Source organism: Macaca mulatta, chromosome 2 (genome assembly GCF_049350105.2).
Source record: "Macaca mulatta isolate MMU2019108-1 chromosome 2, T2T-MMU8v2.0, whole genome shotgun sequence".
In the NCBI taxonomy this organism is placed as follows: domain Eukaryota; kingdom Metazoa; phylum Chordata; class Mammalia; order Primates; family Cercopithecidae; genus Macaca; species Macaca mulatta.
The window spans coordinates 91,028,809-91,051,595 of record NC_133407.1 but is presented as its reverse complement, the minus strand read 5'-3'; the positions used below and the strand labels follow the sequence as shown (position 1 = coordinate 91,051,595).

Here is a 22,787-nt window from a genome sequence, read left to right as displayed (position 1 = left end):
TTTGTTTCTGGTTTGTTTTTTTTTTTTGCTGTTGATTCAGATTTGAAGACCTTGCTTCTCATCACCCACTGGATTATGCCCAAGGCTTTCCTACCCAATGATCCTCTTGCAACACACCGTGCTTCCTCCACCTAAGCAGCCCTCACCCTCGCCTCCTATGTCATTGGCCACCAGGTCTACAGGAACCTTGCAGCTTCCACCACAGAAGCCTTTTGGGCAGGAGGCTTCCTTGCCTCTTGCAGGGGAAGAAGAGTTATCAAAGGAAGGGGAGCAAGACTGTGCCCTGGAGGAGCTATGTAAGCCCCTGTACTGCAAACTCTGCAATGTCACCTTGAACTCTGCACAGCAAGCCCAGGCTCATTATCAGGTAAAGGGAGAAAAGAAAACCAGGCATTTAGTGGGGTGAACATTTCAGGGCTCTTCCTGTTTAGCAGTTGTCTCTCTAGATATGACCGTGTGTGGAATATCAAGATGGCTTAGAGAACAACTAAGTATAAATTTGTTTGATTAAAAGCCTTATGTTTTTACTTTAAAAATAAGTATCACTTTTTGTAGAATGGATCTCAACCTCTTACACTAAGCTGTGTGGCGTTCGATAGCTTACCAGTCTTTGTAGGCAAATGTAAATTATCTATGCTGGCATTTGAACCTGTAGTCTTAAGAAGAACAAGTATTTAAAACATGATGTACCAGCCTGGACGACAGAGCAAGACTTATCTCAAACAAACAAAAAAAACCCATGATGTACCAAACTCAATTCAGTGTAAAATTGTTCAGAAGCTAATACAATTTGCATCATTTCAAGGTGATCTCTGTGCATGACTCTCATGCTTTCCATTTTTGACTTATAACTCTTATATATCCTATCACTGGTAAGGAAAACACAGGTATCTTTTTATAGTGAGAATAAAATGACATTGGAATATTAAGCCCTATCCTTCATTCATAATAAGCATACTCTAATTTATTTTAGCCCGTTAGTGTAAACTAATACTGGTTTTTAAGATTTAAAGCTTTCACCTCCATGTTGAATAGCTAGTGGAGAGGACCATTTTAAAGGGTAATATTACCTAAGAACAAATGGAAAATTAAACTTTGGTTCTAAAGAGAGGGTACAATATTTCTTTTTATTCTAGACGTCTGTATAAAGTTAAATAATTTCCTTTTTTGGAGAAAAGAGACCTGGGAAATAATCAAGGACAAAACCCACTGAATGATGTCTTCCTGGGACATCATTGATTTGATTATTTATTATCTGCATGAAAATCTCTAGTAATAAGAGAGTATGGTAGAAGACTGTTACACAGGTGTTTCTTCTCTTGTGCACCATAAGTTTCTCCAACTTAAAGTTTTTGTTTACTGTGGGTGTTAAGTCTTCTGTTTTGCTTTGATCCCAAAGACTGATTATTGTGTTGCTTTTTGATTATATGTTGGAAGTATTTTGATGGTCAGTTGTTTTCTCTGGTATTTAGGGGAAGACATAATATGTTGCCTTCTTTAAGTTCCCATTATGTGGTTTTGTTTTGCCCTCAGGTGCAGAGAGTTGAGTTAATTGTATCTCACAGATCTTGACCTGTGTCATCATTGGTTCCTAAAGGCCTCTTCTGGTTTTATTTTTACGTTTTCCCCCTTTCCCCAGTATCTACTCTCATCACCTTGCTGTGCAGTACAATTGTTTGATACAGGGTCTTCCTTTGCCTGTCTTTACCATTCAAGCAGAGTCTGTTAGGATGATTCATCTCAACTCCAAGACTGTATTAGCTTTCTTCATTTATTCCTACGGAATGTTCAGTTTTACAGCCTAAGACTCACTTTGAAAAAAGAAGCCAGAGTTCTCAAGGTTTAATTATTAGCCGTATAAAGCCCCTAACAAATCATTAACTTGGGAGCAAACCCACTTGTATGCTATACACATATATAATTACCTTTATTTATTTATTTATTTTGAGACAGAGTCTTGCTCTGTGGCCCAGGCTGGAGTGCAGTGGTATGATAATGGCTCACTGCAGCGCCTGTCTCCTGGGTTCAAGCGATTCTCATGCCTCAGCCTCTCGAGTAGCTGGGACTACAGGCGCACACCAGCACACCCAGCTAATTTTTGTATTTTTAGTAGAGATGGAGGTTAGCCATGTTGGCTAGATTCCGCCTCCCAAAGTGCTGGGATTATAGGCGTGAGTGACCTACCGCACCCAGCCTGTAATTCCCTTTTAAGGAAGAGTTGTTTACTTTTATGAGGGAAAACTCTTGGGCAGTGTGTAATTTTAACATGTCCATTGATTATACATATACGTTATTTCTTTTTTCTCCTAATAAAACTTTTTGACTTCATGGACTTTGAAAGGTGCTACTGATGATACATAGAGAAGATTGAGTTTGATGCAAGGTCATTGGATTATAAGGCTAAAACTAGATAAACGGAATCAACATTTGTTTTTTTCTTTTATTTTACATTTTTGCATATGTTTGTTCTAAACTTTTTAGTTGGCAAGATTAGTAATTATACTTAATTTCAGTTTCCTCAATGGTACAGTGAATAAATAAATTAGAAAATATAAGAAAAGGGAAATACAATTTAGGTAAATTTCTCAAAAATCAGAATTTTTAAGTGGAAAGGTTAAAGGAGAACAGGATGTAACGGGACAACTTAAGCAGCTAAAAACCAGCGTAAAGATGGGAAAGAAAAGAGGCAAGCTAGTAATCAGAAAGTAGAAGCTTACAGAAAATGAAAAGTTTGGGTATAATAAAGTATATTGCTAAGACTTTAGAAGCAAAGATTCGAATGAGACTGATGTTATTGGTAACTCTTAAAGAGAGAAGTTTTTACCAGAGAACTAAACTAAGGCAAAGCAGTTCATGTGTAAAAATACAGAGCAATTACATTAGGGGAACATAGAAAAAAGGTCATCTTAGAAGTGAAATCTGGATTTTAATAAGATAGAAATGGTCAAGATAAAAGTGTATAGTCCAAAATGTAGCTCAGGATAATAAACAATCAGAGTGTGAACATAACTCTAGAAGTGGGTGAGCTACCAAAGAAGGAAAGCATAGAAATGTTAGCCAAAAAGATGCATCAGAGGGTGTACATGAATAAGCAGTAATAAAAGAAAGATTACTGAAGACAAGGCTAAGACCAGGCCAGGTGTGGTGCCTCACACTTGTAATCCCAGCACTTTGGGAGGCTGAGGTGGGAAGATTGCTTGCATTCAGGAGTCCAAGACAAGCCTGGACAGCATAACAAGACCCCATCTCTACAAAAATACAAGGAAATTAGGTGGGCATAGTGGCAGACACTTGTAGTCCCAGCTATTCGTGAGGCTGAGACAGGAGGCTCACTTGAGCCTGGGAGATTGAGGCAGCAGTGAGCTATGATCATGCCACTGTACTCCAGCAAAGAAAGACAACAACAACAACAACAATAACAACAACAACAAAACATACAAAAAAGAGAAGGGTAAGACCAATGAGTAAGGCTTACCAAGCACAGGAATAAGTAGAATGCCAATGATTGTAGATTAATACAACAAAGTGGTTTAGGGTTAAATGAGATGATGGCTGTACAATTTTATTTCAAGACTAAAAACTTACTTTCTAATTTTTAATACAGAGCATTACCAAACTGTATCTTCATTATTTCAGTTATGTGTGAGATAAAATGGGTCATGGGTAGCCTGTTTATGAGCTAGAAATGCATTTGTGAGAAGTGATAAATCACTGTGATTACATTACTCAAAACTTTTTAGTCAGTTGATGCCATTGTTGAAATCGTGGAGTTTCAAATTGCCTCAGGTATTGTAAACAACGGTGGTTACACTGGAGCCGGACTGTATCATGTTCCAGTAATCCAGGACATGCAGTGGAAACTACCCAATAAATACTTCCCTTTAAGCTCACTAGCGTTTTTTCCTGACGTCCCAGTGTTCCCAAGCTGGGGCTACCTTAGCAGTGACCCATGTGTATCTGTAGTCATTAGAGATTTAGTTTTATTCCAAGTACTTTTTAAGACTGATCAGTTGGCTTCAAAACATCGTCAGCTGTTGTTTTATTTTTAATGAAGCCATCGAATTTTATATTCTTAAAATTAGGGCTTTGGGTATAACTTAATTTAAAATCCAATCTTTGGAGGAGAAACATACTTTCATTTTATTAAAGTCTATCTGCAGGCTTCAGGTTACTTAGGGCAAGGCTGGCATGGGGTAACATACCACTGTTTCATCAGCATAAATACCCAGAGGAGGAACTGCTTTAGCATGGAAGGTTATTAACAGAAATAAAAAAAGCAAAAAACATGGATGAATTTTGCTAAGGCATCCACAGTTTAAAGTCACCAGTTTATTTGCTAATTTGCATGTATATATTTGACAAGATGTACTTACATTACATTTATAAAATTTGTCATAAACATGGCTTTCTATTTGTAATATTTAGTAGTCAAATAGTAACCTACTATGTTAATTAGATTGATTAGAGAAAGAGAATACAGGTGAAAGAGTAGCTTTAGAATTAGGATGCTGAGTGTAGTGGTCTTAATTCATAATTCATAATGAAGAGAATGCTGTTAGATTTTTCCCAAAATTTAAAGTACTGATTTTGGCACTTACATCTTAATATTGATCACCCAGGTTTGGATCAGTGAATTAAATCTCAGCTAATTTTCATGTATTCAAAATTCTCCGATTTGACTTTTTTCCAAATGGACTTACAGTGGACTGAGAATGGCTAAAACACACTTCAGATTTGGTTTTAATGCATGTGCTTTACACGTGGCATGTATGCTTTGGAATCTAACAGCTTTGGGCTGGAATCTTGGCTCAGTTACTTTAGGCAAGACACTGAATCTCTCTTTATTCAATATCTGTAAAGTAGGGGTCATTGTACTTCCTGTGCAGTATTGTGAGAATTGCATGTGTTATCTTAATAAATCCTGGTTGGTTGAAATAGGTTGCTATTGTTTAGAAGTGTTTGGGTCTCAAATGAGCAGAATGAGATGGTACACAGCTGTCTTACTGTTGTTACTACCTTGATAGTAACTTGCTGTAGGACCTTGTGTAAATAAGCAAAACTTTGTTTTTCTTGATCGTTCTCCAGAGATACTCTTTCAGATCCAGATACCAGGTTACCTTAAAAGAGTCTCATGAAGAATAATTCAACCAACAAATGAGGCAAAATAAAATGATTTTCAAATGTAAGTTCAAATAAAATGATTTTCAAATTTCAACCATACTACTCGTCTGTCAGCTTAGTCCATTTACCCAAGAATCAATTCTTGTTGGTTTTCTTGTTCTGCTCTCTGAAATCACCACCTCTGTAGGCTTTTCTAGCTGTTGCTTTGATCATTTGAGAGGGCAGAAGCTCTCTGTGATCTTGCCAGTTTTCTGCCTCCTCCTCTAGTCTACCCCTACCTCATTTCTTCTTATTTCAAAATGATAGATACCCTTTCTTTTGTCCAAGTTTGATTCCTCATCCTGTTTTCTGGATTTCATCACCTTTTCACCTCAATCAAAAACTGTGCTCAAGTCTCTTCTATATAAATAAAAATACCAGCAGCAACCTTCCCATTACTTTTAATCCCTGCTGTCAGCAACCTTTCTCCTCTTCTCTCCTGTCCTTAGCATTCTGCTGGGTATAATTGTTCTCTTCAGGTCTTCATTTCCCATTCATTCCCCAGCCCACCGTATGCTGATTTCCATTCCTATAGGCCACTGAAATGGTCCTTTCCAGTGTCACCATGATCTTACAGGCCAAATCTAACTCCTTCTCACTTGACCCCTTTGTAGCATTAGCCAGTGGTAACAACTTTCTCCTAAAAAATTTTAAAAATATTTTTATTTAAAATAATGCCTGAGGAACCAAAGGGTTTATAATGGAAAGTAGTAATTACCTGTTCTCCACCCATTCCCTTCCTTTTTTCCCCTCTCCATTCTCTTCTCCTTTCTGACTCCCTCCCAACTTGAGCTGGCTATAGTTTTACTTTGACACTGTCAAGATTGATCATGTTTTTATCCATTCTGTCATCAAATTAAGTTTTCCATGCTCTATTTGCAGGTTGATGCCAATTGTTGAAAATTAACATTCAGCATTTGCATTATTGTGAATAGGGAATTTTGCATTATTATGAGTGGGGAAATACTGTTCACTGCAGAGCTGTTTCCTTCCCTATATTTCCAGTGTCATGATCTCATGCTACTCACAAGAGATATTCAAATAGGTAACTCTTTCCTGAATGCTACCAGTTGCTCAAAAGTGTGTCTATTTTAGTTTGCTTCATATGTGGATTATAACTTTGAAATAACTTTGTTTTTCCTTGAGTTTCTGGTACTTTTTAAAAAAAAACTAGAGAGAAGATTCTTAAGCCTTACAAAAAAGCTGTTAGCATCTCAATCTTTCTTTATATTGCTTACAACCCATTTCATTTATCTTCATGAAACCTACTGTTTTCTGATTCTGATTTTGACTAGTTTTTCTAGTTTGGATTAGTTGTTCTATATTTGAATCACTACTTCATTGTGTAGGTTTTTGTATTTCCCAGAGTGTAGGTTTTTGTATTTCCTGGAGTTTTTAGTTGCTTTTCTTCTCCCCTGTTTTTCTAGCATTATATTTTTCATATCACCATTCTCCTCTCCACTCCTAAGTCTCAACCCCGCTTTTTATTGTATGGAATTTTCCTTTTATCCTAGATTCCTCTATCTCCTTGCTCCATTTTCAGCTGGCGTCTTTTTGGTTTGCTGCACAGCTTTGTCAACTTTGGACTTACTGCTCTTTAGGTTGGACCACTATTTTCTAAATATATGTGTTTTCTTTTTTAAATCTTGCTTTGTTGGAGTATATTGTCACATTACTTTAAGGAAGAAATAATGAATATAAATGTATAACACATTTTTTTCCTTGAAATAAAATGAGGGAGTAATGGGGAATAAATTTTTTTGAGCCCTGTGTTTCTAAAAAATATTTGCGTTGTGCCTTCATATTTGACAATTCAGTTCCAGGTTGAAGATTATTTTTCTTTGGAATGTTAACAGCTGCCCTCTATTTTCTGTTTTTATCTAATGTTGCTGAAGAGAAATCTTCTAATTCTTATTCTTTTGTTGGTGACCTGTTTTAATTTTGTATCTTTCTTTTTTTTCCCCGGGAAGCTTTTAGGCTCTCCTTTTTATCCTTGTAGTCTGAGATCTGACAATGATGGTTGTGTCTTGTTTTCCCCTGGATACTTTTTCATTTGTCCTGGTCAGCACTAGTAGATCATTTCAGTTTGTGTACTTCTGTTTCTCTTGCTCTGGAAAATTTAAAAAATATTCTTTTTTTTTTTTTGAGACAGCGTCTCACTCTGTTCCTCAGGTTAGAGGGCAGTGACGCGGTCTCAGCTCACTGTAATTTCTGCCTCCTGTGTTTAAGTGATTCTCCTGCCTCACCCACCCGAATACCTGGGATTACAGGTGCCTGCCACCATGTCCAGCTGAGTTTTTTGTATTTTTAGTAGAGACGGGGTTTCACCATGTTGGCCAGGCTGGTATCAAACTCCTGACCTCAGATGGCCCACCTGCCTCGGCCTCCCAAAGAAAAAAATATTCTTTCTTAGTTACTATTCTCTAGATTTTTTGTCTTTCCTTCTAGGAATCCTGTTAGCCATTATCATGGTTCTGCTGGATTGATTCTCTTTTATTTTTCTAGCTTTATTGAAGTATAATTGATGGATTGATTATATTGTTTGTCTCTGCTATCTTTTATCATTCTTTTTTTTTTTGATTTGAGACATGTTCTTAACTTCTAATCTCATATTGAATTTTTAAATTTGACAGTCGTATTTTTAATTTTTAAATTTAAATGTTACATTCAAACATTAACATTTTACATAATGACAGTACAATTGTCAAAATCAGGAAATTAACACTGATTTAAATAAATAAGACTTCTGGATTTCTTATTCTCATTTCATAGCATCTGTTTTATAGGATATTAATTAGGAACCTGAAATCACAGACTTTGGGGTGAGACTAGTATTAGATCTTGTGGTCTTACCACTCGCTAGATGTATGATATCAGAAACATTTCCTAACCCTTCTCTGCTTCATGAAGAAGGAGATGATGAGGAGAAGGATGATACTAATAATACCTGCATGTTAATATGTGTAGGGCATTTAGAAGAGTTCCTGGTACCTGAGATAGTCCTTGATAGTGTTGAGTGTTCCCAAGGTGCAGTGGAACCAGATTGTCCCAGCTCTGCATTGGACAATTGTGGCATTTGACAAGTTTTATTTTTATTTTATCAACTTTTTAGTTTGAATTATTCTAGACTTACAAAACAGTTCCAAAAATAGTACAAATAATTCCTGTATGCGCCTTATTCAGGCTTCCCAAACATGAACATTTTACATAACTACAGTATAGTTGTCAAAATCAGGAATTTAACACAGATTCAAATAATATTGTTTATATACTGTTTATATTACATTAATTGTGTACTAATGGCCTTTCCCTGATTCCAGTTATTTAATCCAGGATGAAATTTTGCAGGTAGTTTTCGTGTCTCCTTTAATTTGGCTAGGTCCTTGGTTTTTCTTTGCTTTTTATCATCTTGCAATTTTTGAAGAATTGTTTTGTAGAATGTCCCAAATTTGGGCTTGTTTGATGTTTGATTAAATTCAGGTTATGTGTTTTTTAGCAAGAATACCACAGAAATGATACTGTGTTCTTCCTAGTGTGTCATATCAACAAAGATGTGTTGTGAATATCTTTTATTGCTGGTGCTGTTAACTCTGATCACTCGTTTAAGCTGGTGCCTGCCATGGTTCTCCTTTGCAAAGTTACTCTTTTTCTTTTTGTGTTCAACAAATGTTATATGGGGAGGTGCTTTAAGACTGTGAATATCTTATTTCTCGTCATAGTTTTGGTCAGTGATGATTCTTGTCTCCAATAATTATTAGAGTGGTATTTGCCAATTGGTGATTTTTCTGTTTTAATCATTCCTTCTAAACTTGTTACTTGGAATTTTACTTTAAGAAAGATCTTTCCTATTTTTGCATTTATTTATTCAGTTATTTATATTACTGTGGATTTATGGATTCTAATTTTGTTTTATATATCTTCTATATCTATAGATATATTCTATATTTATTTCTATAGATATATTCTATATCTGTACCTATATTCTAATTTTATTTATTTTGATTTATTTTATTTTACTGTTTTTGAGACAGAGTCTCCCTCTGTCACCCAGGCTGGAGTGCAGTGGTGCAATCTCTGCTCACTGCAACCTCCGCCTCCTGGGCTCAAGCGATTCTCCTGCCTTAGCCTCCGGAGTAGCTGGGATTACAGGCGCCCGCCACTGTGCCTGGCTAATTTTTGTATGTTTAGTAGAGATAGTGTTTCACCATGTTGGCCAGGCTGGTCTTGAATTCCTGACCTCATGTGATCTACCCGCCTCAGCCTTTCAAAGTGCTGGGATTGCAGGCGTGAGCCACCCCGCCCAGCCCAGGTTGCTGCAAATGCCATTATTTCGTTCCTTTTTATGGCTGAGTAGTATTCCATAGTATATATTAATATGTGCCACATTTTCTTTATCCACTCGTGGATTGATGGGCATATTTTTTCAGCTGCGAATTGTGCTCGTATAAACATGTGTACAAGTATCATTTTCATATAATGACTTCTTTTCCTATGGGTAGATAACCAGGAGAGGGATTGCTGGATCAAATGGTAGATCTACTTTTAGTTCTTTAAGGAGGGAATTGCCACACTGTTTTCCATAGTGGTTGTACTATTTTACATTCCTAACAATAGTGTAAAAGTGTTCCCTTTTTCACCACATCCATACCAACATCTATTATTTTTTGATTTTTTGATTACAGCTGTTCTTGCAGGAGTAAGGTGGTATCACGTGGTGGTTTTGATTTTCATTTCTCTGATAATTAGTGATGTTAAGCATTTTTTTCATATGTTTGTTGGCTATTTGTATGTCTTCTTTTGAGAATTGTCTATTCATGTCGTTAGGCCACTTTTTGATGCTATTGTTTGTTTTTTGTTGCTGATTTGTTTGAATCCTTTGTAGACCAGATATTAGTCCTTTGTTGGATGTATAGATTGCAAGGATTTTCTCCTACTCTGTGGGTTGTCTGTTTACTCTGCTGATTATTTCTTTTGCTATACAGAAGCTTTTTAGTTTAATTAAGTCCCATCTATTTATCTTTGTTTTTGTTGCATTTGCTTTTGGGTTCTTGGTCATGAAGTCTTTGCTTAAGTCAATGTCTAGAAGAACTTTTTCCAATGTTCTAGAATTTTTATGGTTTCAGGTTTTAGATTTAAGTCTTTGATCCATCTCTAGTTGATGTTTGTATAAGGTGAGAGATGAGGATCCAGTTTCATTATTCTACATGTGGCTTGCCAATTATCCCAGCACCTTTTGTTCAATAGGGTGTCCTTTCCTCACTTTACGTTTTTGTTTCTTTTGTTGAAGCTCAGTTGACCGTAAGTATTTGGCTTTATTTCTGCATTCTCTATTCTGTTTTATTGGTCTAAATGCCTGTTTTTATGCCAGTACCATGCTGTTTTGGTGACTGTAGCCATATACTATAGTTTGAAGTCAGGTAATGTAAGGCCTCTAGATTTGTTCTTTTTGCTTAGTCTTGCTTTAGCTATGAGGGCTCTTTTTTGGTTCCATATGAATTTTAGCATTTTTTTTTCTAGTTCTGTGAAGAATGATGATGGTATTTTGATGGGAATTGCATTGAATTTGATGATGGTATTTTGATGGGAATTGCATTGAATTTGTAGATTGCTTTTGGCAGTGTGGTCATTTTCACAACATTGATTCTACCCATCATGAGCATGGGATGTGCTTCTGTTTGTGTCATCTATGATTTCCTTCAGCAGTGTTTTGTGCTTTTCTTTGTAGAGGTCTTTCAGCTCTTTGGTTAAGTATATTCCCGTTTTTTTTTTTTTTTGCAGCTATTGTAAAAGGGGTTGAGTTCTTGATTTGATTCTCTGCTTGGTCGTTGGTCACTGTTGGTGTATAGCAGAGCTACTGATTTGTTGTATATTAATTTTGTATCCCAAAACTTTGCTGAATTCATTTACCAGTACCAGTTGCTTTTTGGATAAGTCTTTAGGATTTGCTAGATACACAATCATTTCATTAGCAAATAGTGACAGTTTGACTTTCTCTTTACTGATTTGGATGCCATTTATTTCTTTCTCTTGTCTGATTGCTGTGGCTAGGACTTCCAGTACTAGGTTGAATAGAAGTGGTGAAAGTGGGCATCCTTGTCTTGTTCCAGTTCTCAGGGGGAATGCTTTCAGCTTTTCTGCATTCAATATAGTGTTGTCTGTGGGTTTGTCATAGATGGCTTTTATTACCTTAAGGTGTGTTCCTTCTATGCTGATTTTGCTGAGGGTTTTAACCATAAAGGGATGCTGGATTTTGTCAAATGCTTTTTCTTTGTCTATTGAGGTGATCATATGATTTTTGTTTTTAATTCTGTTTATGTGGTGTATCACATTTATTGACTCAAGGATGTTAAACTATCCCTAGAGGTAAAACCATCCTTGAATCCCTGGTGTGAAACCCACTTGATCATGGTGGATTATCTTTTTGATATGCTGTTGGATTTGGTTAGCTAGTATTTTGTTGAGGATTTTGCGTCTATGTTCATCAGGGATATTGGTCTGTAGTTTTCTTTTTTTTGTAATGTCCTTTCCTGGTTTTGGTATTAGGGTGATATTGACTTCGTAGAATGATTTAGGAAGGATTCCCTCTTTCTTTGTCTTTTGGAGTAGTGTCAGTAGGATTGGTACCAGTTCTTCTTTGAATGTCTGATAGAATTCAGCTGTGCATATTGCTGGTCTTGGACTTTTTTGTTGGTAAGTTTTTAATTACCATTGCAATCTCACTGCTTGTTATTGGTCTGTTCAGTTTCTATGTATTCTTGGTTTAATCTAGGAGGGTTGTATATTTCTATCCATCTCCTTTAGGTTTTCTAGTTTATCCACATAAAGGTGTTCATAGTAGCCTTGAATGATTTTTTTGTATTTCTGTGGTATGGGTTGTAATATCTCGCATTTCATTTCTAATTGAGCTTATTTGGATTTTCTCTCTTATTTTCTTGGCTAACCTCAATAATGGTCTATCAATTTTGTTTATCTTGTCAAAAAACCTACTTTTTGTTTCACTTATCTTTTGTATTTTTTTTGTTTCATTGAGTTCTGTTCGGATCTTGACTGATTTTCCGCTGGGTTTGGGTCTGGATTGTTCTTGTTTCTCCAGTTCTGTGAGGTGTCACCTTACATTGTCTATTTGTGTTCTTTGAGACTTTTTGATGTAGGCAGTTAATACTATGAACTTTCCTCTTAGCACTGCCTTTGCTGTATCCCAGAGGTTTTCATAGGTTATGTCACTATTGTCATTCAGTTCAAAAATCTTTTAATTTCCATCTTGATTTTATTGTTGACCCAACAATCATTCAGGAGCAGGTTATTTAATTTCCATGTATTTGCATGGTTTTGAGGGTTTCTTTTGGAGTTGATTTCCAGTTTTATTACACTGTGGTCTGAGAAAGTACTTGCTATAAGTTTGATTTTCTTAAATTTGTTGAGACTTGTTTTGTGGCTATCATATGGTCTATCTTGAAGAATGTCTCATGTGCCGATGAATAGAATGTATATTCTGCAGTTTTTGGGTAGGATGGTCTGTAAATATCTGTGAAGTGCATTTCTTCTAATGTATAGTTTAAATCCATTCTTTTTTGACTTTCTGTCTTTAAGACCTGTCTAGTGCTGTCAGTGGAGTATCGAAGTCCCCCACAATTATTGTATTGCTGTCTATCTCGTTTGTTAGGTCTAGTAGTAATTGTTTTATAAGTTTGGAAACTCCAGTGATAGGTGTATATATATTTAGGATTGTGATATTTTCCTTTTGTACTAGTCCTTTTATTATTGCATAATGACCCTCTTTGTCTTTTTAAACTGCTTTTGCTTTAAAGTTTGTTTTGTCTCAAATAAGAATAGCTACTCCTGCTCGCGTTTGTTGTCCATTTGCATGGAATATCTTTTTTCACCCCTTTACCTTAAGTTTACATGAGTCTCTTAAAGATAGCAGATACTTGGTTGGTGAATTCTTATCCGTTCTGCCATTTGGAATCTTTTAAGTGGAGAATTTAGGCCATTTGCATTCAATTTTAATATTGAGACGTGAAGTACTATTTTGTTCCTTGTGCTGTGTTTTTTTTGTTTTTTGTTTTTTTTGCCTGAATACCTGGGGTTTGTTTTTTTTTTTCCCCATTGTGTTGTTTTATAGGTCCTGTGAGATTTATGCTTTAAGGCTATCCTATTTTGGTGTCTTTTGAGGATTTGTTTCAATATTTAGAACTCCTTTTAGTAGTTCTTGTAGTGCTGGCTGATAAAGTGGCAAATTATCTCAGAATTTTTTTTGTCCGACAAAGACTGTATCTTTCCTTCATTTATGCAGCTTAGTTTCACTGGATACAAAGTTCTTGGCTGATAATTGGTTAAGGAGGCTAAAGATAGGACCCCAGTCCCTTCTAGCTTGTAGGGTTTCAGCTGAGAAATCTGCTGTTAATCTGATAGGTTTTCCTTTATAGGTTACCTTATGCTTTTGCCTCACAGCTCTTAAGATTCTTTCTTTCATCTTGACTTTGGGTAACCTGATGACTGTATGCCTAGGTGATGATCTTTTTGCAGTGAATTTCCTAGGTGTTCTTTGAGCTTCTTGTATTCGGATGTCTAGATCTCTAGCAAGGCTGGGGAAGTTTTCCTCAATTATTCCCTCAAATATGTCTTTCAAACTGCTGTTTCTCTTCTTCCTCAGGAACAGCAGTTATTCTTAGGTTTGGTTGTTTATCATAATCTTAAACTTCTTGGAGGCTTTGTTCATTTTTTAAAAATTCTTTTTTCTTTGTCTTTATCGGTTTGGGTTAATTCAAAAGCCTTATCTTTGAGCTCCGAAGTTCTTCCTTCTACTTGTTCGAGTCTATTGCTGAGACTTTTCAGTGTGTTTTGCATTTCTCTAAGCATGTCCTTCATTTCCAGAAGTTGTGATTTTTTTTATTTATGGTATTTCACTGGAAATTTTCCATTCATACCTGTATTATTTTTTGATTTCTTTAAATTGGACTTCACCTTTCTGTGGTGCCTGCTTTTTTTTTTTTTTTTTTTTTTTCTCAGTTGCAAGTTTTAATAGAGTGAAAACAGAGCTTCCATACAAAGAGAGGGGACCCAAAGAGGATAGCCGTTGCCAGCTCAAATGCCTGGGCTTATATCCCGATCATTGTCCCTCCTGCTGTGCTCTCAAGCAATAGATGATTGGCTATTTCTTTACCTCCTGTTTTTGCCTAATTAGCATTTTAGTGAGCTGTCTTTACTATCTGATTGGTCGGATGTTGAGCTAAGTTGCAAGCCCCGTGTTTAAAGGTGGAAGCGGTCACCTTCCCAGCTAGCCTTAGGGATTCTTTGTCTGCCTAGGGAATCCAGCTAGTCCTGTCTCTCAACAGGTCAGTCCCCCCTCTCAACAGGAAAATCCAAGAGCTATTGGGGAGGTTGGCTGACGACTGCTCTAACTGCTTCCTGCTGAATTGGGGCATAGTAGGGGTTGTGCAGTTGAGATTTCCTCAGGAGGGGTGCCTTCAATGTCATTAACATCGGAGAGTGGGCTAGCAGGCCGGTCCAGGGGTCCATGGTAGATCTTAGTCATGGACTGCATCTGGGGTTCCATTTGAAGAACTATTTGTAGTTTTACAGCTTTGATTCTGGAAGAGACAAACTTAACAAGGAGGTTAAAGATACAGGGATTAAAATGTATGGCTTGCAGTGCAGGGGATTATTTCTTTGGCACAGTTTACAGGCCCTGACTATCTGCTTGATGGTTTTGAAAAGACCTGGTCTGGTAAATAATGATTTGGCCATCCAATGGGTGTTATCAATGCCTAAGTGAAAGGTTTGGTGAAGGGTTTTAAGTAATTTCCATTGGTTAGCTGCAGGAAAAAGCCTTCTTTGGTGGCTAGACATCCTGAGGGGAGGAAACTATGTCCTCATGAGGTTCCCCATTCTATTTCTTCTTCTGAGTACTGCGACTTGGTTTCCCAGAGCGGATTACCCCATACTAGGGGTCTTTCTATAAGCATTTCTAATGGAGGGTCCTGCCTTGAGGTTCTTTCGGCTTCAATATCCGCTTGGCGGTTCCCTCCTATTTCCCTTTCCTTTCCTTTCTGATGACCCCGGCAGTGTACGACTGCCACCTCTTCAGGTTTCTGTACAGCCAATAATAATCTCCTAATGGCTTCCTGATGTTTGATGGGTGTTCCCTCAGAAGTTAGGAATTCCCTTTCTCTCCATATTGCTGCATGGGCATGGAGGACTAGGTAAGCATACGTAGCGTCTGTATATAGATTTACCCTTTTTCCTTCTCCCAATTCTAGTGCCCGAGTGAGGGCTATTAGTTCTGCCAGCTGAGCAGTAGTTCCTGGAGTGAGGGGATTCTTTCAAGTATTCCATTATCACTGACCACTGCATACCCCGCTTTTCAAAGTCCTTTTTCTACAAAGGAACTTCCATCAGTATGCAAGTTGAGGTCAGGATCAGCCAAGGGAACCTCTAAAAGGTCCCCTTGAGCGGCGTAGGTTTGAGCAGTTACTTGTTGACAGTTATGTTCTATCTTTTCTTCGCTGTCTGGAAGAAATGTGGCTGGGTTAAGAGTTGCACAAGCGCACAGTCGCAGCACTGGCCCTTCAAGTAATAGAGCCTGATATTTAAGCAAACGGTTGTCTGACAGCCACAAGTCTCCATTAGCAGTGAGTATGCTGTTCACATCATGAGATATCCACACAGTAAGATCTCTTCCCTGTATCATTTTAACTACTTCAGATACTAAGACTGCTACTGCTGCCACTACCTGTAAACAATGAGGCCAACCCTTTGCCACTACATCAGTTTCCTTACTCAGGTATGCCATGGGTTGCAAGCTCATCCCTCAGACCTGTGTAAGGACTCCTAGAGCTATTCCTATTTTTTTTCTGTGACATATAAAGAAAAGTCTTGCCCTGTTGGCAAGCTTAACACTGGGGCTTGGGTTAGGGACTTCTTTAGGGCCTGGAAAGCCGCTTCTGCTTCAGGTGTCCATATTACTAAATGGATATTGGCTTTGAGTTTCCTTAATTAGTGTATATAATGGTCTGGCTATTTCGCTGTACCTGGGAATCCATATTCGGCAGAAACCTGTTATGCCAAGGAACCCTCTTAGTTGCTTTAGGGTTTTGGGATGAGGATAAGCCAGTATGGGCTGGATACATTTCTCACTGAGGGCCCTGGTGCCTTTGGATGATTTTAGCCCTAAGTATTTAACCTGCTGTGAGCAGAGCTGAGCCTTTGGTTTGGAAACCTTCTAGCCACAGGTAGCGAAGAAATTTAAGAACGCTTGGGTGGCTTGCTGGCACAAGGTTTCTGAATGGGCGGCTAAAAGTAAATCATCCACGTACTGAAGGACAAGAGTGTCCAGGTATGAGGTATGAGAATTGGCTCAAGTCTTGGGCTAATGCCTGGCCAAATAGATGGGGGCTATCCCTGAACCCTTGGGGTAAAACAGTCCAGGTGAGTTGAGATGTTGGGTTTGAAGAATCTTCAGAGGCAAACAAGAATTGAGAGTCAGGATGTAGAGGGATCCAGAAAAAGGCATCCTTAAGGTCTAGGACTGGAAACCACTCTGCTTCCTCTGGTATTTGGGAAAGCAGAGTATAAGGGTTGGGTACAGCTGGGTATAGAGGGACAACGGCCCCACTGATAATCTTGAGATCTCACACTAACCTCCACTGTCCATTGGGTTTCTGTACTCCTAAAATTGGAGTATTGCAGGGGCTATTGCTTGGTTTTACTAGGCTTTGGGCTTTTAGGTCCTTAACAATCTTTTGGAGTCCTTGTTGGGCCTCGGGTCTAAGCGGGTACTGCCTTTGGTAGGAAAAGGAGGCGGAATCCTTTAGTTTAAGTTGAACAGGATGGGCATTCTTTGCTCGTCCATATTGTCCTTCTATTGCCCAGACTTTAGGATTAATTCCTTCCTTAAGCAGGGAACAACAAATGGGTGCTCCTTCTCCTATGTTCAGGTGTATAATGGCCCCTGCTTTTGCCAGAATGTCTCTCCCTAACAAGGGAGTGGGGCTTTCAGGCATAATTATAAAAGCACGTGAAAAGAGTAAAGTTCCCCAGTCACAGCTTAGTGGCTGGGAGAAGTATCTAGTGACTGGCTGCCCTAGGACCCCTCGGATAGTGGCAGATCTGGACGACAGTTATCCCGGACAGGAGAGTAAGACTGAGAAGGCCGTGTCAGTGTCCAGGAGACAGTTACCCTCCTGGCCCACAATGGTCAAGCATACCCGGGGCTCTGTGAGGGTGATGGCATGGGCTGGCGCTTGCCCCGGGCACCCTCAGTCCTGCTGCTGGATCATCTGGTTAGTGCCTTCTGACTCAGAGGACCTTCATCCCCTGGGGCAGTGGGCCTTCCAGTGATTCCCTTGACATAAGGGGCATGGACGAGGGGGCAGCTTACTTTTACTTGGACGATCTTTTTTAAAGTGTCCTTGTAGACCACACTGGAAGCAGGCCCTCTTAGGCATTCCATTTGCCCAGCTTTTCCCTTTTCCAGAGCCTCTGAAGTCTGCTTGCCTGAGGGCCATGACTAAAGCAGTGGCCTTTTTTTTTTTTTTTTTTTTAATCCCGTTTGTCCCGTACCACCTGCTCCTCCTGATCTCTATTATAAAACACCAAGGTTGCCAAGTTCAGTAGGGTTTCTAAGTTTTGCTCTGGGCCTAAGGCAGACTTACTGAAGTTTTTTTTTGTTTTGTTTTGTTTTGTTTTTTTAATGTCTGCAGCTGACTGAGTGATAAACTTATCCTTTTAGATTAGTTGGCCTTCAATAGAGTCAGGTGACAGGGAGGTATGCTTCCTCAGTGCCTCCCTTAGTCTCTCCAGAAAGGCAGTAGGATTTTCTTCCTTTCCCTGTGTTGTAGTGAACATCACTGAATAATTCATAGGCTTCTTCCTAGTTTTCCTTAGTTCTTGTAACACGCAAGTGATTGCGGCACTGATCTCCATGTTCTGATTTCTGTGTCCCAGTGAGGGTCTACACTGGGAGCTGCCTGCTGGCCTGTGGGGAATCGTCCTCTTTCCTCTGTTGTCATCCTATCATTGACCTGACTGAGATACCAGAGATCGCCAAACTCTCAGGCTGCAGTTATGACAGCACTTCTCTCATTTGGGGTTAGCGTCTGATTTAGCAGTAACATTATATCTCACCATGTCAGATCAAAGGATTGTCCTAACCCTTGTAAAACATCAATATAGCCATCAGGTTATCTGAGAATTTTCCTAGGTCTGTTTTAATTTGCTTTAAGTCTGAGAGAGAAAAAGGTACGTGCACTCTGGCTGGGCCGAATTCTCCTCCTTCCACTGCTTGGAGGGGGCATACTTGGGGAATATTGGCGCCTTTGGTTCACTGTTTACCCCTTTGTCTATCTCCTTTTGGACCGTTTGGGTTGAAGGGGCGTCCTTATTAGCTGGGGAAGGAGTCGGGGTGGGGGGGACGCTGGGGTAGGGAGGTAAACTCTGAAGGCTTCCTGTAGGGCATAAATCACACTTTTTACATAATTGCGAGTTGTCTCTTAATGAAAAGAAAGTTTGTACGTATGGCACTTCACTCCTTTACCTTTTTTCTACAAGAGAGGTCTAGCTGTAAGATGGTGTTATAATTTATACTTCCCTCAGGAGGCCAGGTTTCTTCCCCTTGAAGAGGATATCATGGCCAGGCGGTATTGCAGAAGAATGTAAGTAGTTTCTTTCTTAGCGTCTGAGGGTCAAATTGGTCCCGGTTCTCCAGAATACATCTTAGGGGCGTTTTTGCCTTGGGGGAACGTTTCCCATCTGAAAAAACAAAGTTGGGATGCCAGCACCCCTAGTCATTTTCCGATGAGTATTAGTCCTAGAGCGTCCTCTGTGGTCCTAATGCTTATTCCTTTCTGGGGTGTGTAACCACCCATGGACCTCTGCTTATTGGATTAGTTATGCTCACCGATATAGCAGTCCTGCACCCCTTTTCCTGCCTTTCTTGACCACGAAGAAAGGGGTCCTGGCTGCTGGATTCTAGTGGTCCTTTACCAGTGTGCCCAACATTGCCTTTGTGCTCAGGGGTGAGTCCTAGAGCTGGGCTGGGTTCCTGAGTATTTCATAACAACCCAGCTGCCCCATCAAGATGCATTCCCATAAACAGTTCTTACGCAAATTCATTTCAGGGAGGGTGTAGGTAACCTTTTGAGTCAGTATTAAGATAGTCTTTTTTTGATTCTGTGAGTACTTTAAGACTTGGCGGAGTGCAAACAGCTGGCATGTTTGAGACCAATTATTAGGCAATTTTTCTAACTCTGCTTCCACAGGAGACTCCCTATCAATTACTGAATACCCATTGTGGTTTTTTCCTGTCACCTGGGAGGAACCATCTATTGTCCTGTCCTAAAGGGAGTTCCTCCTAGGTCTGGTCGGACCTTTGTATGGTAATTAAGATTTAAATCCCCTTTTAGGAAGTCTGCTGGGTTAAGGGAATTATCAGTGGTTGGTGTTAAATTACATTTTTCTAACAGAATAGCCCCACACTTTAAGATTTTTGAGTTAGTAAGCTACCTTTTTGCTTTTTTGACTTAGAATAATTCTGAACTGGTGAGGTGTGCTCACAATGAGGTTTCCTCTAAAAGTTAATTTTCTGCTTTCTTCTGTTAGCAAAGCAGTTGCTGCTACAGATTGAATGCATCCGTGGGTTACTGGGTTAAGGATTTTTGAAAGGAAAGCTACTGTCAGTGGTCTCAGTGTTTTCAGGCTATACCCTTGTTTACACTGACAACAGGGTAGTATTAGAGTATTATAGGGTCACAGAGAAGACTTTCAATTATCAATTATAGGTTTTAAATTTACCCTGGCTTTTAAAGGAATAGGGCACAGTGGTTTTTTTTCCCCCACTATTTCTTTCTCTTTCTTCTCTTTGACTCCATCTTTGTCTCTCTCTCTCCTCCATCTCTCTCTCTGTCCTCCGTCTCTCTCTCCTCCGTCTCTCTCTCTCTCTCCCCTCCATCTCTCTCCTCCGTCTCTCTCTCTCTCTCCCCTCCATCTGTCTCCTCTGTCTCTCTCTCCTCTGTCTGTCTCTGTCTCTCTCCTCTGTCTCTGTCTCTCTCTCTCCTCTGTCTGTCTCTGTCTCTCTCCTCTGTCTGTCTCTTTCTCTCCTCTTAGCCATTGCAAACTTGGGGCCCTGGCAAGGGTGGTGGGGAATGGGTCACACATAATTACTGCCCATGTTGAGAGCTGTATACCTAAATTGGGAGGGACATCAGGGATAAGACTCCCTGGGTTTATCATCGGGATACCTAAGGACACAACCTAGAGCTTCCTTAGATCCCTTTGGAGATACAACTTGCTAGAGGAAATGAAAGTCTGAACCATCAGTACCTGGGAGGCAGGGATCAGAGGAACTAAATTCAGAGGTAAGGAGAATTTTGAGGCTACACTTTCAAGAAAGTTGCGGTCGGGACTCAGGAGGTATGGGTCAGAAGGAAAGGTAGGGGCACATGCATGGGCGACTGTTGAGTAGAGGCTTCTGGCTGCGCCATGATCTCAGCCGGCTAATGCTGGGAGTTTGGGACGACAGCTTTCTGCCTCCAGTCGGCCCCCGGCTTCCCCAAGAAAATTGAAAGTGGAAGCTGGCTCCAGCAGACCAATGTCCCCAACCTAGAAGGGTTGGGGTTTGTTAGAAAGCCCTTCCCCAGATAGCCTCACACCTGAGTCTTAAGTCCGGCGGCCACGATAATCAGTTGTAACTGACTTACAGGTGCCCGGTATTTTCCTCCAATTCTAAGGAAGGATAGGACAGAATAGCAAGCCAAAGTGGTCCAATATTACCGCTTTGGGGGTCCCTTTGTGGTCACCAAAATGTTACCGGGGGGCCCTTGCTCCCAGAGCTCCCAAGATAGTGGCAGACCGCTTCCAAAATGGCAGTGGGCTGCTTCCAAGATGGTGGCAAGCCTCGTGTTCTCTGACCTGGGGTTCTTGGCCTCACGGATTCCAAGGAATGGAATCTTGGGCCATGCAGTAAGTGTTATAGCTCTGTTGGAAGCTGTGGGTCATGGAAGAGAACCGTGGAACCCAGTGACTAGTGTTGTTGGAACCGAACTGTCGATTCCTTCCTGGGCAGGGGTCGCCGCGAAGGATCACCGACACGAGATTCACAGCAGAGAGTTATTTATTACTAGCGCGCTAGGGTCCCAAGCTCTAAGTTGGCCCTGGGACCCCGAGTGCTTGTTACAGGTTGTTTATATAGGCAAACACAAGTTCAAACACAGCTTAAGGCGCGAAATTCAAACAAAGCTTTAGGCGCGTGGTAATTGGGTCTAGCTATGGCCTGAGCAAGGTGTCTTGTTGTAATTGGTTAGAGCAGGACCTTATGAGGTTTTTTTCTTGGAGTTGCTGATTCCGGGAACTTCGAGGCAGGGTGGGACCCCCGGAATTGGCAGGGTGGGACCCCATGAGGTTGTTTCCCGGAATTGGCAGGGTGGGACCTTATCAGGGTGGGACCTTATCGAGGCAGGGTGGGACCCTATCCAGAGCCACCTGGTGTTAATTTTTTTTTTTTCTATATGAGGCCTAGTTTCTTAGTTTTATGAGGCCTAGTTTCATTCCCTCCTCTTTTTGTGTCAGAGGCTCAATCTTGAGCCTCTTCTTCAGTCCTGAGGGTCTGGTATTGTTGGGTCAGAACCATAGCATGTACTATGTTTAATCTATTTTTAATAAGGGTGTAAGCGGTTGAGTATGCATGGCCCGAAAGTCAGGATGAGCGTAAGCAGGATGAGGGGTCCTAAGATGGTGGAGATTAGGGTGCTAAGCCAAGGGGATTGGTTGTACCAATTTTCAAACCAATTTTGCTGAGATTCTCTCTCTTTTTTTCTCTTGTCTAATCTTTCTCTTAGTTTTGCCATAGAATCTTTAACTACTTCTGAATGATCTGCATAAAAACAACATTGCTCTTTCAGGGCTGCACAGAGCCCGCCCTCTTTCAGAAAGACAATTTCTAGTCCTCGTCGGTTTTGTAATATAACTTCAGACAGAGAAGTCAAGGACTCTTCAAGTTTTGTGATAGATTGTTCTATGGCTCTAAGGTCTTCATCTATGGCTATTCTAAGTTGTTGCAGATGATGCTTACCATGCACTAGGGCTGCTGTCCCGGTCCCAACTCCAGCCGCTACCCCAATTCCTAACATAACGGCGAGGGTGAGGGAGATAGGTTCTCTCTTTGGTCTAGTATGAGTTTTTTGCTCATACCGGAGATCAAAGGAGTCTCCAGAGTAATAGTATACTCGGGGAACAACTTGTACCAATACGCAATAGTGGGTGCCGCTGTTAAAAACGGATGTGGATACACAGGGGGTGAGCCCAGTGTTGCAAGCCCACCAGTCCGTCTCGGAGGGGACCAAATAGTGATTGGAGCTGGGTACTGTCAAGGTTACATTACAAAGATGCTGATGACTAGGGGGCACCTGGCCTATGCAGGTTCCTGACCCAGAAACTTCAGCCAGGGTTAGTTTTCTTTGTTGTTCCCATGCGTATCCAGTAGGATTGGTGGCGTTAGTGAAATTATTAGTGGAGGCGATGCCTTCATAGTAAGGGGGGCCTGTTGCCAGACATAGCCAGCAAGAGGAGGTAAATTCTGGCTTTGTCTGGTTTAAAGCGAAATAGGAGCCTTTTATGAGATTTAGGAGCCTGTC

General features: G+C 40.0%; 1 protein-coding gene across 5 annotated transcripts in view; it reads left to right on the top strand.

Annotated features, from left to right (window-relative positions):
• ZMAT3 (zinc finger matrin-type 3) overlaps positions 1–22,787 on the top strand; it is a 56,464-nt gene that overhangs the window by 3,931 nt on the left and 29,746 nt on the right. For 4 of the 5 annotated variants that reach the window (XM_077990777.1, XM_077990776.1, XM_015131554.3 and 1 more), the window contains exon 2: positions 41–367. In XM_077990777.1, the coding sequence (XP_077846903.1) occupies positions 98–367 (270 nt within the window). In that variant the 5' untranslated portion in view covers positions 41–97. 5 annotated transcript variants of the gene reach the window in all.